The sequence below is a fragment of the Triturus cristatus genome, chromosome 3_1 (assembly GCF_964204655.1).
Source record: "Triturus cristatus chromosome 3_1, aTriCri1.1, whole genome shotgun sequence".
Classification (NCBI taxonomy): Eukaryota; Metazoa; Chordata; class Amphibia; order Caudata; family Salamandridae; genus Triturus; species Triturus cristatus.
Window position 1 is genome coordinate 620,714,866 of NC_140583.1, and position 16,926 is coordinate 620,731,791.

The 16,926-nt window shown below is 45.5% G+C and overlaps 1 protein-coding gene across 1 annotated transcript in view; it reads left to right on the top strand.

The window, feature by feature from the left end:
- The window catches only part of UBAP1L (ubiquitin associated protein 1 like), an 81,767-nt gene that overhangs the window by 17,384 nt on the left and 47,457 nt on the right, over window positions 1–16,926 (top strand). Inside the window, exons 3-4 of the mRNA XM_085644567.1 lie at window positions 1,980–2,118; window positions 9,636–10,487. Coding sequence (XP_085500693.1) covers window positions 1,996–2,118; window positions 9,636–10,487 — 975 coding nt within the window. The 5' untranslated portion in view covers window positions 1,980–1,995. The remainder of the gene's footprint in view (window positions 1–1,979; window positions 2,119–9,635; window positions 10,488–16,926) is intronic.

The window sequence follows — 16,926 nt, forward strand, 5'->3', positions numbered from 1 at the left end:
GATGAAACAGACAGTTCACCAACCCCCCAAAAACAAACTCTAATACACACTCGTATAGACCATACGGCTTTAAAGTCAACTGTCAACACAGATGGCCGCAGGTTTTATAATACTTGTAGTAATTCGATCACAGATGGCACAAGGTAGGTGTAAGGGCAATAAGACCGGAGCCTCTCCACCAAGCACCCCACAGGGAAAACCAAATATGCCATTCACATGCCCATGAATTAGGTGGAGTGTTGCATGATCATGCCCTCATCAACAGAACACCACCATCAGGAAAAAACTCAGACAACATCATCCACACCTGTTTGGGCCAAGGATGGATCAGATGCCACCCCAGTTGCAAAAAGAACAATTGATGCACAGAATGCTGCACAGTGTCAAACATTCACCCCAGTACATAGATCTGGGCCTAAATCCATCGTTTTTTTGCTCCCCATGCCATTCCTGTTCAGACCCAGCCATAAGCAAATCAGCCTTTTTTTGTAAAAAATAAATAAATAAAAATCTTTTTATTTAAACAGTAAAATCAAACAATTGACAATCAGCGTAGCAATACACCATCATTATCATGTTACATGTTGCAGAACGAACATCAGGTTGTAGCATTCCTATTAGCAGACTTGTATAGTTTCAGGGTACAAGTGGTTAAGTCTTCAACCTCCCCCCCCCCCCTCTATTTTAGACCGGTACTATCTGATTTCTTTAAGTTGTTGGTGGCATTGGTGCACGTATCATACCTCTGTATTCATTCTACCTTCCCCAAACCTTTGTCCATTTGTCTGAGCATCCTCTTCTCTCATATATGTTTTTTTCTGCCACCATGTGCCAATCCATATAACTGTTCCATTTGTTCAGCCTAGGAGCCAGTGGGGCTCTCCATAGTCTAGCTGTGTTACGTTTTGCTACCATAAGCAAATCAGTCTTGCCTCTGTTCCCTGTGGGAACAGTCCAGCCCGAACTGCGAGGCCAGGTCCTATCTGGACTGGAAACAAGCATTTTGGGACCTGTTTCAGGGCATCACCCCTCATCAGCCAGGCTAGCTTGACTCCAGTGGCATGGAGAGCACGGGACCCACGTCTGGACACACCCGTCCACACTCGGAGTGACAAATGCAAAAAAAAATGTATGGACAGAATTTTGCACAATGTCAAACATTCACCCCAGTACAGAGATCTAGGCCTAAATCCATTGTTTTTTTTTTCTCCTTGCATGTCTTCCATGGAGGATCCTCTATTGGAAAACTGTGCATATTTCAGACCTAACTGTAGCAGCGGTCACCAAGAGCTCAAGGAATTGATGAATCATGTGCTATGCAAAACTTTGGGACCACGGGGTCACTAGTAGACCACCTCTCAGCCTTCCATACTAAATGAAGTCGGAAGGACAGTGGAGAATATACACCAAGAACTGTTTATTCGTATACACTCAGAGCGCAGCCCCGTCTGCACAGGCTCTAGGAGTGGTGCAGAGGGAGCTGAAGATCAGCAAGCATAGAGATACATTATGTACATTTCATGATTAGTTAAAAACACGCCCATAGTGGAATTTCCCAGGCAGATGCAGCTGAACAGTAAAATACAAAAAAAAAAATCTGCTCTCGAAACCCAGCACAGTCCAAGGCCGTTGCACCCAGTACTGCGATAAGGCTACCAGACAAGTGGGAGAGGGCCTCTATCTAGTGGGAAGGCTATGCACTGGCATTAACAGTTCTTCATGGCAGAAACAAAACTCGGCAAAGGGCACTTCTCGGAAATAACAAAGATTATTTTCGATTGTCTTTAAAATGGCGTCTAAACATAAAATGGTGCAGAGAATGCTAACTCATACAAGGCACGGCGTAAGCAATAAAGGGCCTGATCTAACAACCTGCGTTACATAACATTTGATACTCCAGTACTTTTGTAACTACCTCCCTGTCATTTGCTTTTGGCATGCTTGTGCTAACATAATTGTCTCTGCTCTTTATCTCCCAGGCTGCAGAATTTCACAATGAGCTACCTCGATGGCATCCCTTTCAACATTTCTGAATTGTTCTTGTCAAGCTGCAATAAGGAAGCCCCACAGCTCATTTCTGTGGACATCAACATCCCTGACTGCAGTGAGCTACTCATGGTGAGTCCTGGTCAGGAGCACCTGACTGCAGCTGTAAAAGGTACTATGATCATCTGGTGCACAGTGACTTGGAAGGCGAAAGGATCCTAGGGTAGAGTAACTCACATGCCAGGCAAACAAAGAGCCAGTGCATCTGAAAGGCCAGGACAGCTTAAGGAGAGGCATTCCCATATGTAAGACAAGCCTGACATGCAATTGATGCTGACCGACTACTACTTAACTTTCAGAGCCATTGCCCTATGGAGAAACATCTCAATGTCCTAGCAGAGCCGTGTGGCAGAGGATCAGATAGTCTTTTACAGTGTGGCGTGGGATCAGATAGTCATTTACAGTGTTCAAATTGTTTTTTTTTTAAAAACACATCATGCCAGATGAGAAAGGCTTGCAGATGCATGTTAGATCTGCTCCACCCTGTGTAGTTTTTCACTCTTACCCACAAAGTTTACCTCTATCTTTGAATATGTTGTTGCCACTGGTCCGATGAACCATCAAGCTGCCAGCCCCAGTGCTTTTCCTGCATAATCCAAGTTGCTGCTGTGAGAAGGATGACACTAAAAGTGTTGTCCTATAGTTCTTGAGGGAGCATTTTATGTGACCCTTTATGATGGCTTGTCTGATTGGTGGTTTGTATATTTTTGTGGTACTCGGAGCCCTTCTACCTGTACTCCAGCCCGAGGTCTACTGTCCTCCCATGTAAAATTCATGCAGCCCCCCTCGCAATGGACTCTTTCCCACCACTTTAAGTGGGCGGTTGAAAAAGTGTGTTGAACTATTGTGCCAGCTGAAATAGTTGCACATCTTTAGGGGTTCATGTGTACATGCGTACAACCACCACTGTGGACGTGCCTCTCCCTCTACCCTTAATGTCTGCAGGTCCTTCCATCGTCTGTCTCTATCCAAAATGTGTGTGGGAAGAAATGAGTTCACAAATGGAGTATTTATGTCTTTATGGAGAGGCTGGAATTATAATTGTGCTGTAGTTCCAGCCAAGTTTCTGTAGTTCTGCGAAAACCCACAATTCAGCTAATTCTCCTGAAAGGCTGAGCCCCTAAATTGTGGCAGTATCTCTAGGATTGATTGGAACTGGACCTCTGCCCTATTGCCCAATAACTGAATATTTGCTAATCCCATGAACCAGAACCTCTGAGCTTTTTTGCCTCAAACAAGGTCCTACTTGGACCCGTGCTTGCTCTTCCTGGATGCTGGAACTGTGAATTTCGCTACCTCCCCTGAGTTTGAACCAAGTTTGAGTAATATGTTCAATTTTCTCCGGATGCACATGCCTACCTGCTAACAGTGCATATCTCAGCATGAGTGTTTCTCCCAATGGCCAAATGAGGCCACCTAAGGAACACACACAATTGTCTTCTAGTCCTTTGCAGCCTACAATCCTATTATACACCCAAAACATATCAGATGCCTAGGTGAGTAGCCCCAGAGTGGTGTCAGGGCGTGGTGATTATATTACTCTGCCCCACTCTCAACTTTGCTTCGCATGTCAGAAAATGCTTTATATTTATTGAACTATCACGTCAACTACCTGGTGTCACGTCAAGAGAAGCTGGACCACCCAGTCCATTGTCTGCAAGAAGTGTTAGAAGCTACACTTTGGGATTCCTCCACCCCTGCGCAACACAAGCTGGGACAAATGATTGCATGGACTGACTCTTTAGCTTAGCATTTACGGCTCGGAGTTACACATTTCCTGAAGAAGTTAAGGAAGACCCAAGCTTTCCATTTACCCCCCTAAAAGTGGCTGTTTGTCTATGATTTCCAAAGACCCAGCTTTTCAATGCCGACGGCCATTTAAATTGAACCAGAGGAGTGTCTGGCCTTACAGAATGCCAGTTGTGTTGCAATTTCTGAAACGCGTTTAGTTGTTCAAAAGGTAAGTCAATTTATGTTATGTCTTACCGAACTCTAAGGGCTGTCTTTGTCTACATTGGCCAGACCACTGAAAGTATTGGGATAGGTAGGTAGAAGTACCTTCTGACAAAACCCTCAAACACCCATATGACATTAGTACTCCCGAGGGCACAGATGTATTGACTGCTCCCATCTTGGGTTGTTTGGATCCCAGAGTATGATGTGTGTGTAAAAAAAAAAAAAACGGAAAAAACAAGTTTGAAATTCTACTGGGGTCATAAAAACAGATGTGTGCCAATATATTCTACCTCAAAATAGGAGTGATTAACCAGCGGTACCACCATAGACTCCCATATGAAAAACGTTCAGCATTTAGGACAACCGTGAGCTGTACATTATGCTGAACTCTTATAGCCTTTTATATGTTGATCTTATTATGCGCTAGGAGATCGGTTTTGATGAAGCCACCTTTAACCAGTACTGCGCAGAACAGGACCGAAACCTGTGTTCTTTAACATTCCTTGATTAAGTGGGATTTGTGAGTTTTCTGTATTTTCATTTTAAAGTATTATTTCTTTTTCAACTGACCGACTAGATTTTGATATTTATTCAGTCTGTGACAATCAGCGGTGCGCTACATTGCTGTACTTTCTGTGGCTAAAACTTCTCAAAGTTCTGCCGGTAACGTCCTGTGACATCTCCCCCAGGCTCCTATTTCCCCGTTTTGTAAATATACATAAGACCGTTTGAGCACAGTGGGAAGAGAATTCGTCGTTCAAACTCACATTTTTTCTTTTACTTTTATCCACGGGCAAAGCATATTTTTTCATGGAAAAACCTTTCCCTTAAACTTACAAGACAAACAACTCCTTGTAATGGACGTTTCCCACCCCTTGGGCAGTTGTGGCAGAGAAATCTGCAGTAGTAAATCCATTTATACCTACCTTTTGTGAATTCCTGGCATGTATAAATGTAGGTATAATCGGCCATAAACATGTTTATGGTTGGAAATACCTTCGTGACTTGTGCCCTAGGTATTTTATAGTTTACACCATCATCAGGTTGGGGACAGTGTCGCAGAGCTGTGGTGCACAGGTACTCAGGCTGCAACCCGGTCCCAGTGTGCACAAGGATCAGCGACCCCATAAAATGTACAAGTGCATAGGGGGAAGCCGTAGAGGCACATGGCTGATCGCCACCCATGGTTAGGTAAAGCAGTAAAACAGGGTATATTCGCACTTGTATACAAGATTTCAGTTTACGTAGCTATGCAGCTCCTGCAGCAAAGTTAATTGAGTTTATAAGTGTATTATCCCTGGTTACCTCTACAGTACGCCTCCAGGCTAGAAGGTAGGGTCGAGCACACTTGAGGCCCAAGTGGGAAAACCTGGAGTGCACACTGAGTGAGGCACAAAGGGGTCTCTTGTATGTTCTTGGGAGGCTAGTCCTTGCTTGCCTGGACTCTACACAGTGGAGGTTGATGCCGTTTTCTAGTCTATTTTCCAAGGATCCTCCTCTCTTGGATGCTGGGCCCTTCTTCTGGTTAGTACTGTGCTGTGGGGATACCCCCAGTTACCTCCTGGGATGCAGGGCTTAAGTTTGGTTCCAACCTAACAAGGAGGCTGACTTTTCGAGGACAGCATACTTGGAACGCAGAATTCTTTTTAGTATTCACTGCTGTGTAGAATCTGGACAAAGCTCTGTGAAAAACTCCTTAAACTCTGATTTGCGGGGCATAGCTTAGTCAGTTCGATTCGGTGGGGCGGACAGAGATTTCCCAACCATCACTGTCATTGAAATGGCAAAATGGATGAAAATAGTATTACATGTAAAAGTCTTCTCTGCACCACATAAGAGCCATTCAGTCCTTTGTTTATTCTGGGCCTGTTTTCTGTGAGAGGCAGTGGGGTAGCTAGAGCTTTATGCCACCTAGGGCAGTCACTCAGTTTGCCAGGAGTCAACAGACAAGGGTAGCAGCCGCCCCCAAAACTCATGCCACCCGGCACGGACCGCCGCCCCCCCCCCCCCTCCCCGCTACGCCACTGGTCGAAGGGAAGAGGAGGCGTGGCTGTATGCAAGCTCTGCAAAGTTTGTGCTCTGAGGGCTGCTAATGAGTGGAAACCCGACGGCAAACAATGCTAGTCCTTCCGGAGGCCCCTGGACTCAGCTCTACACACCAGAAATGCATTTATTAGTGAGTTGTTACATCCCAAACACCTCCCCCCCCCCCCCCCCCCCCGCTCATTTTGGGTTTCTAACCAGTATTTATAGTTGGCTGGCAGATGAGTGTACCAGAGCCTTTGTGTGTTTTGGGCAAGATCTGCTTTCGATGGATGGGCCTCTTTTGTGCAGACTTCTCAGTCACATCTCTTTTGATCTGCATATTTGGCAGGAGGGGTGGAGTAGGGTCCTCCCTGTCACGGGATGCGAATCAATAACACAAAAGATGAGGCGTCTTTCGTACCTGGCTACTACTCAAACCTGTCTGAAGCAGGAAAAGGGTAAGGGCTGTCCCTCCAGTTCAAACCGGGCTCTGTCCCCACGCTCAATTCACAGTAGCTTGGCGCATTTTAAAGGTGTCTAGGAATGTCCCTTAGCTTTCTACCAAATCATGTTCACTACCATCATCTTCTCAACCATCCGCATACATCGGTCCCAAGATGGATTCCTTTCTTCATGCACCACACATACTGCTTACTCACTCACACATGCAGAGCAAATATACGAGTGGCATAGTGCCTCATTAACCAAGCCTAGACTTAACCCCATGCACCAGTCCGTCTCCGGACAGGGTCAAGTTCGAAGCTCTAAACCCTTTCAACTGTATATTTTCCAAATTTCCCTACTGTTTTTTCAGTTCTGTATGTTCTTGATACCCCAAAGAAGTAGGAAGCGGGTAAAAGGCAACAAGTTGTCGCTATAAACAACATAGTATAAAGAGACCTGCCTGTGTAGTTTTATCATCTTTTCAAAAGCATGAGCCGTAGATTTTCAAATAGCTGGTAGCAACACTGGATTCAGAAATGGGTATAACCACAGTGAACCTCCATTTTTGATTTGTGGCTGAAAAATATAAGGGACATGTTCTCATGAAACAAGGCATGCTCAGATGTACACAGAGAATGTTCTGCATAGCGTGTTTTTTTTAATCTCAAGTCCTTTTTGCTATTGTACTTCTAGTTTACATGTTACATCTTAGGTTTTTGTTATAACTTTTTTTTATTGTTCTCTTTTTATCTTTTCCATTGTTTGTGTTTTTTTGGCATATTGTTGGTTTCCTTTGTGCCAGAAGGTAGTCCCCAACCCTGGGACAAGGCTCATTTTTGATAAACTCATTTACTGGTAAGCTAGCTAAGGGAGTCAGCTGTCTAATGCAACGAGCTGTATGTAACCTGAAGGTTTCAAGTCGGAGTCTCTGTAGAGCCAAAACAGCATTACTTTCAAGCTCAATGAAATGAGTGCCATTGAGTTGGGTGATTATAACAGGTATTATATAATCACCAAAAGTCTAGATAGTTTGTGGTGTTTGCTAAATTACTGACACTGCTAGTGGTAGAAGGTTAAATCCTCTTTGGATAGCAAGACATTTCCTGACAGAGTGCTGCTTCTAAAATACAAGTAGAGTTGTTGCAGAGTCCGGTATTTGTTGGAAACTGTGCAAAACCTGTTTCATTTGGGTGCAGTAGGGGATATATCAGATCCTCTAAGAGACCGGAAATGTATGGATAGGGCTCTGCAGATCTTATTTTTTTCAAAAGAAATTGGTATGGGGTCAAAAGTTTTTTTGAGAAGCCCACCACCAGAACTACTGAATGCTGGCGTTGCCAAATACCAAGGCTGCCTAGTCTTGATTCCATCTCATGCGTCTCTTTTTTCATCATCCTGCAAGCCCTGTCTTATCTCATTCTTGCAGGTTATTTTTCATCCCTGCTGTCTCTTTGTCGCTTTTTCCTCTCTTTCTATTCCTTCTTCCTTTCCTGCCGTCAATTCTCTAGCTTTGGGTCAAAGTCTGGTAACAGAAATTGAGTCACTGTTCCCAAAAATGACCTGCAGTCACCGGCACAAATTAAGCGCTCGTATAGGGTCACCCCCCAACCTAGCGATGAGTTGGAATGCCTCTATCCAGTATTTTCGAAGTAACCATGACCACATCGAATAGTTAGTCTGCCAGGAAGGTAAACAGTTTCTTACACTAGCTGACAAGTTTAAAATTGTGCAAATTGAGAGAATATGCGCAGAGATTAGCACATTTGTAATGTGTTTGTCTCCGATAAATACAGAAAAGAAAGTTCTAGTCCATAATTCGATAACTGTCGCTAAAAAATAGAAATATCCGTGTGGTCTCGACCAAACAGAAGTCCCAGCTTTATACAGTGACCACAGTGTAGATTCCATTCCTGTGTGGATGTTTATTTATATTAAATCATATACATCTAATAGGATTTAAATTATTCTTTTCCTTTTCTGTCTCCATATAACAGCCCCCCACTGATGATGTAATTACTTCCCTTCATAATGAAGGAAAGTAGTAGTGCTGACTCGAGCGGGTCCATGTGCACTCCTCCACAAGAGGGCACCTGCCCGCCGCCCTTCCAACACAGCAGGGACAACTACTTTGACTGCAAATTTGTGCTAGGTTCCTAGGGCCCGCCTAATTGTAAACGGAAGGCTGAACCCTGATTCGAGCACAGTGTTTGCACCTAAATTTGAATAACACGCTGCACCTTGCAGAAGTACACCCTCCCCACCTTACAGCCCCGCACAAATTGCTCCATCAATTACCTGAAAGAATTTGCATTAGGAAAATAGTTCAGAAGGAGGGACCTTGTGCGGAATTCAGGTGCAGTACCGCCCCTTCCACAGGCTGCCTCGCCATCCGACCTACAGAACTCAGGATTAGGAGGTATGAGGGTAAAAACCATAAGGTGTGGTATTGGGATCTTATTGGGCAGTTTTGCCTCCTTTCATTCTCGCGGACCAGGAACAATGGGTCATGACTCCTGGTTTTATTTAAGCAAACCATGTGGCACTTAGGAATTCCGGGTAATATATTTGGGGCAAACCATTAAAAAAAACTGGTTGAAAACATAGTTAAATGAACAAGAGGTCTTGTGTATGAAATATGATAAACCAATTGTTGCTGCATGAGGCCAACTCTGTAGAGTTTTAGTAGACTATGGAATCCTTTTATGTGATCTTGCATCTGTTTTCGTCGCAAAGATTTTTAATAGGTTAATGTGTCTTTGAAAAGACAGACCTCGAAAGTCTGACAGTTAAAACTAGTATAAGTTAGATTATAGAATGCCTCCACAAGGAAAGAGACCCTGTTCGAAAGATATAACCGTTTTATTGCTATCATAGATATACCTTTTGAATCCGTTGTGTATATGTATAGGATACGCTTTCAATAAACAAGTTTTGATTCCTATAATCCTGAGATCATGTGAATTGAGATAGTTATGGAAAAAGTGACCCAGAAAAAGATTTTCATGGCAGTGTGGTCCAAAATAAAAAACTAATGTAGTTATTAGGAAATACCATATACCACATATTGTGGTTATCCGCCACTGTCACTTTATTCCAGATTTTGAATTTGGCTTATTTATTTCCTGGAGTAACATACTTTTCTGATATTGTTTTCTTTTTTGCAGCAAGATTTTTCTTTCTCATTTGAGAGGAAGGTTTTAGATTGGGTGCAGAATACATACCGAGGGAAGGCCTCCAATGAAGAGATTGGAAACACCGTGCCCTCTGCCCCTATGTGCCCATATGTCTTGCCAGACCCTGCTGAGAGCGAAGACAGCAGCAGCACTTCAGAGGATCCAACAGCCAATATCTCAAAATGCTCTGCTTCTCACCACCGCTCTCCACTGACAGTCCGGCGGTGCCGGAGCTTGAGTGCAGCAGATATGCGGGTCAACCGCAAGCGTGGAATATGGATGTTGCCAGATTGGGGCAGTGAGACTGGCTTCTTCGAGGAGGATGGCTACTCAGAGGATGATGAGTATTCCTCATCTGAGGAAAGCGACAAGGATGCCCGGAGGCTCCACAGCAGCAAAGGCCTGGCCAGAAGCACCCCCCAGAACCCTAAATTTATGCCAAGCCGCCCAAAGACCTCCCCGTTTGTGTTGAGCCCTCCTTCCAAATGCCGTTGCTGCCGCCAAGAGAGCATCAGCTTACTTACTGTGTCTAGCAATAATAAGCGAAAGTCGATGGCCCTGTTCACCAATGCCAAGAATGAACTTGAGGGGGCAACCAGAATGATCTCAGCTCTGGTGCACCCCCTGAATAGCTCTGCATGTGGCTCACCCCATCTAAAGGGGAATCCACCCCATCAGCACAACAGGAACAGTCGCCACCTGCGGTATGGACATGCTTCAGAGCAGCTGTGGACAGGGAGCTTGACCCCGTCACCGCCTTCAGTTCCCCGCTGGTATTGCTCCAAGAGGCCTGCTAGCGCAGGGTCCATCCCTCCTATACGGAACCACAAACCCACCATTGCGGTAAGGAGCTGTCCTTATCCATGTGAATGAAGAAGGTCTTGTTGTTTATTAAGAGGAGGAAACAAGTGCAGAACCTCACAATAACAGAGATTCCAAGTCCTGAAAGTCCACACGAGAACAATTTGATGGAGTTGAAACAACAGTTGGTTTTCTTTACTATGTTAAACTCATTTAAGATTTTCAGCGATGCTGGCCATCATTGAAAGTCTTTTCCAGGATGTGACATTTGAGGTACCTGCACTTGCAGCCAATATACCTATTAGAAAGTTAGGTGCAATGTTTGTGGTAGGGGATTATTATAGGAACACTGTTGGAGGGCTCATAATGATGATTGTGGGTGCTCTGCCAAGCTAGTTCTGCATAAAAATGAAAACTTGATATCCTGGGAAGTGGCTGCAGTGTTAAAATAAGAAAAATAGGGACTGAAATTCTTCCACTTATACACAATATTTTAAGTACAAAGTAAAAATTCAGCAAATATTAGCTTGAATTTATTTATATGTTGAGATGGGGTAGAGTGAGATAGAGGGGGGCATCCATTCACTGGTAAAGTAGGTACGTGTTTGTTAACTGCTTTTAATGTAGTCCTCACACATTTCACTTATCTGATATTATGAAAGCAAGACCATACATGCAAAGGTTTTTTTTTGTAGGGGCTCTGGTCAACAAAACAATGGAGGAGAGGTCTAGCTTGCTGGGGAAACTTACTTAATTTTAGGGAAGCCTGTATCTGCTGGTTCTGTCACTTCACATAAAAAATTCTGGGATTTCTTATTTCACCCTCAGTGAAGTGAGTCACTCATCATTTATAGCTCCGCTTCAGAGCTAATTTTGTTTACCCAACTCCTAGTGTTACTGATATAATCGCTGTATTTATGTTAACGGTAACAGAAAGTAGTACTGACAGCCGCAGGGCCCTGTGCTATATATTCAAATGTGGAGGTTTCACTGCAGGCCTGTTCCTTTGATGGCCAAAGTGGCTAGTGAGTAGTCGGTCTTATGTCAGACATTGCTCTCTGCCACACTGGCCTTTCAGAGCCTCAGACCAGTTGAAACATTTCTAGATTGCTGCCAATAAGCCAGACGCCTCTGTCTACAAATGACACATGCCAGGCCTTTAAAAACTTTTCAAAATGGAAACATTTACTAGTTTCTAAGAAACATAATACCCAAAACTCAGATAATGAGAGACATTGAGCTAGCTTATTTATTTATTTTAGAAGTTTTATATAGCGCTGGCTGGACACAGAGGTATCAGAGCGCTTTACAAGGGTAGGAAAGAGGTCATTTTGCGGAACAATAAATCAACAGTAAAACAAATCAACATGTTAAACTAGGAACTGCTTACGTCAACAAACATTACAGAACACCAAAAGAGAGAGCTACGGCAATATACATCAGTAATATCAAGATGTGGGAGATCATGTTTAGAGTGGTGACGTGAAAAAGGGGAAAGGCAGGTGGACAGCTGGGGTTGGGAGGTTAGATGAGCAAACAGGGAGGAGAGAGGCATTGGGGAAAACTTAGGAGGGAAGCGACGGGAGAGAAAGAGAACTGAGAGAGATAGAGGAGGAGGGTAGAAGGGAAATCAGTGCCAGTAGGATGCGGGGGCAAGGGAATGGGGGGGGAGGAGAAAGAATGTAAAAAAGAGAGAAAAAAGGGGGGCAGGGAGATTAGAATGGGGGAAGGGCAGATAAGACTATTGGGCATTGGATCAAGGCGCAGGTTAGACACCCCAAAATTTATAGAGGAGGTGTAATTTGAGTTCTTTTTTGAAGCTGGAGTAGGAGGGGTTACAACGTAGGTCTTTTGGGAGGGAATTCCAGATGATTGGGGCGTTTCTGGAAAAGCAGCGAGACTGAGAGGATTTCTTTTTTAGTAAGGGAGGGACTAGGTGGAGAACGTTAGAGCTTCGCTTTGCAGATTTTGTTGGTGAGGTATGCCGGAGTATTTTGGTGGAGGACTTTGTGTGATACAAGCAGTTTTATAGGCAGACCTGCCTTCAATGGGGAGCCATTTAAGGGTTTTGAGGGCAGGGGAGATGTGGTCGAAGCGTTTGCAGTCGGTGATGGGCCTTGCTGCAAGGTTGAGCACAGATTTAAGCGGAGCAAGGTGGATTTTGGGGAGTTCAGTGAGGATGGCGTTGCCGTTATCAATGCGCGATAGGACAATAGATTGGACAACTACTTTAAAATCTTCAGTGGGGATGAAGAGTTTAATCTTCTTTAGATGATGGAGGGTAAAGAAGGCTCCTTTAGCAGAGTTTTTGCTGTGAACATTGAGGTTTAGGTTAGTATCAAGGGAGATACCCAGGGATTTTACTGAGTTGGCAAGGGATAGGGAGCAGTTGAGGGCATTGAGGCCAGAGATCCAGGATTGAAAGGGGAGGAGGTTGTTTTTAGGGGAGAAGAGAATGATTTCAGTTTTTTGGGGGTTAAGTTTGAGATTATTTAATTGGAACAAGGATTGAATCTTGGTGAGTGTGTTAGTGAGATGTAAGATATCGGCGTGGGTTTTGAGCTTATGGTAGATTTGGGTATCATCGGCATAGAGGTGGTAGTTGAGCCCAGCTTGTTTAAGGATGAGGGTGAAAGGTTCCATAAAAAGGTTAAAGAGATAGGGAGAGAGGATAGATCCTTGGGGAACTCCAAGGGAGACCGGAGTGGAGTTTGATGGGCAGTTGTATATTTTAATTCGCTGTGATCGGTGTTGGAGGTAGGAGACAAACCATTTATGAGTCATGCCATTAAGGCCGAAACGATCTCTGAGAACATTAAGTGGAGCTGCATGGTTGACCGTATCGAATGCAGCTGAGAGATCAAGGAGGATTAGTAGGCAGGTCTCACCATTGTCAAGGGAGTGGAGTATGTCGACGACAATGTGGAGCATAGCAGTTAGAGTGCTGCAGCCTTTCCTGAGGCCAGATTGTATGGGGTACAGTAAGTTGAATTTATCAATGTGTTTATCTAATTGGAGTAGGACACATTTTTCAAGGGCTTTGGAAATCAGGGGGAGGTTAGAGATGGAACTAGGTGAGGAACAGACCTAAACAAATAATGATGGCATATAATCGCAGCATGAATAACAATCTGGTCTGAAACAGTGGTGGTTAGTGACTTAAAAAAACTGTGGGGTGCAACATACATTAAAACAAACGTGCATTATAAATTACATTACATTAAAAATTACAAGAAAGAAATAATAAAAGTTGCATTTACCTTCTCCTGCAGCAAGACCTCGATACTCTCCAGTTCCGGCCTCCAGACTCCTCCGAGCACGAGGTGACGTCAGACAGCCAACTACATATCCAATCCAGGCGCGTCTCTCATGCTCCGTGAGTGAAGTATCTGGATTGGCTGGATCAGGATGCCTCCGTGCTCCGAAAGGCATTGGAGGCCTGTGCCTGCTCTCCAACCCAGGTCTCTAAGACAGCTGGGTTGAAGAGTTTGAATTGCGCATGTCGTTTGGCCATAGCAAGGTAGCCAGCCAAAATAACATGCGCAGTTCAAAGTGAAGGGGCCACTCCTCATTGCTGCCAATCACTTGGCAGTAATGACTCACCGGCCCTGCTCCCACACTCCGTTTGGCAGACAGTAAAAAAAATAAAATGCGAATAAAATCATGTTCGAGGCATATGAGCTGCAGATCACACACTGAGGATAAGATCGCCATCTGGTGTTGGGCTCGGATGATTGCAGGTTGTTGTTGTCTTCGGAAGAAGCCTTTGGTCACGAGATAGGTGACTCCTCCCCTGGACAACAGTGCGCATGGGCATCCACTCCATCGTCAGATTGTTTTTTTCCGCCATTGGGTTCGGATGAACTTTTTTCCGCTCCAGCAGAAAACTTCCAGCAATCAAAATAACTTTTCAATCTTCATTCCATCGACATCGAAATCAACTCGGACCGGTTCCGGAAGCGGCTGATGGACAGGACACCTTTTAAAAAATGCCCCCAGTGTGGAGCGAAGTTCCCCCACAGTGACCACCACGAGGTTTGCAACCTCTGCCTGTCGCCGGAACACAACGAATCGAACTGTCCAGCTTGTGCCGCTTTCCGTTCCAAGAAGACCCTCCGGGACCGAAGAGCTCGACGCAATATTATGGCCAAACCAGCTCCAGAACCGGAGGACATCTTTGCTCAGGATGTTCCTGAAGATGACACCGAAGATCTCGAGATCGTGTCCGAGGCCGACGATTCCGATGACCTCATCACTCCAGGGCAGCATGTGAGTACCACCCCCCCTGCCCCTACCCCATCCAAAAAGACATTGGTCAAGACTCCGCCAGCTGGGCCCAGTCGCGACCGAAAATCCTCTTCAGAAGCCCCGCCCTCGGGCCCGGCTCCGAAGACATCTAAGCCTGTAGGTGGCTCGGGCTCGAGCAAACCTCATGTTATTGTACCTATAATACCTTCGGCACCGAAAACTCCACTGTCGGCACCGAAACAGGCTTCAAGACCGAAATCTCCTTCGGCACCAAAACGTCCCTCGGCACCGAAGTCTCCACCGGCACCGAAACGTTCTTCGACATCGATGCCTAAAAGTCCCTCGGCACCGAAGATTCCATCGGCACCGAAAAATCCATCGGCACCGAAAAATCCATCGGCACCGAAAAATCCATCGGCACCGAAAAATCCATCGGCGCCGAAGATTCCATCGGCGCCGAAGATTCCATCGGCGCCGAAAACTCCATCGGCGCCGAAAACTCCATCGGCGCCGAAAACTCCATCGGCGCCGAAAACTCCGTCGGCTCCGAAAACTCCGTCGGCACCGAAAAATCCATCAGCACCGAAAACTCCGTCCACACCGAAAAAAGTTCATAAAGATCCGAAACGGCCATCGCCACCACCACTTTCGGAGCCAGGTGAACTTTTTCGCCCAGATCCTACTCAAAAGCGGATCTACATTAATCCCAAAACCGGACATGTGACTGCAGTCCCATACAAAAAACGGAAGCTGGACATCACACCACCTCCAGCTCCCATACGGAAGAAGGACTGTGCTACTTCACCGCTTCGTCCTTCCTCTCCTGTGTTACCTCCTGACCCATCCCCCCTCCTCCTCCTCCTCCTTCTCCTTTACCTTTACCATCTCCTTCTCATTCACCTCCTCCACAGGATGATAATGATGATTTAGGGGGAGGGGCGGACCCTGATTTATTTAATGATCCTCTTGATCCAAACGACCCTTTTACGTTCCCAGACACAGCACCAGTAGATGACTGGTCTTATCCAATACCTGACATGCCTGACCCCACTACCTACCCTTCCAAGCCCTCCCCTCCTGATGACCATTTGGGGTTTGGCCAACTCATAAATAGGGCAGCAACATTCCATGGCGTCACGATGCACACGGACGCCCTTGAAGAGGACTTTCCCCTCGATACTTTTGAGCAGTCACAAAAAACTGTTCACATACTGCCCATGATTAAAGGGGTTATAAAGCATGCCACTGAAGTCTTTAAAGACCCTGTTAGAGCTAGGGTTCTCAACCCCCACATTGAAAAAAAATACAGACCAGCCCCGCAGGACTCTGCATACATTAAAGCTCAGCTCCCTTTAGACTCCTTGGTCGTGTCAAATGCCAGGAAGCGTGTTAACTCACAGACAACTGGAGAAACGCCTCCCCCGGACAAGGAGTCTAAGCTTTTAGAGGCCTCAGGCAAACGAGTCGCCGCACAGGCGGCAAACCACTGCCGTATTGCCAATACCCAAGCCCTGTTAGCCCGGTATGATAGAGCGCATTATGACCAACTTGAGGACCTTATGCAACATCTGCCTGAGCCCTTTAAATCCCAGGCTACTGACCTCATTCAAGAAGGCAAATTAATATCTAATGCCTCCATTAAATGCGCCTTAGATGCGGCAGACACTGCTTCTAGGGCGGTCAATATCAGCGTCTTACTCAGACGACATGCCTGGCTCCGTATTTCCGGTTTTAAACCGGAGGTTCAAACCATGATTCTAGCTCAACCTTTCAACCAAGAGCAGCTATTTGGCCCTACAGTGGACACTGCATTAGAAAAAATGAAGAAAGATAATGAGACTGCCAAATCTATGGGAGCACTGTAGTCTCCTCAAACCCGGGGTTCCTTTCGTCGCTCCTTTTATAGAGGAGCCTCCAAAAATCTGGGAACTGAGACCACGTCCACCTTTAAAAATTCTGGACAAACATCCCCTAACAGAGGATATTTTCGAGGGGGTTATAGGGGAAACAATAACAAAGGTCGAGGGCGGGGCAACAACAACAACACCCGCACCTCCCCAGCCACTAAACAGTGACTTGCCACCACTCCCCCCAGACCATTCCACTCCGGTCGGGGGGCGGCTCCAACAATTCCTACCTGTCTGGACTTCCATCACCACAGACAGGTGGGTAAGACAAATAATCCAGTCTGGCTACTGCCTCGAACTAATACAATCCCCCCCAAACATACCGC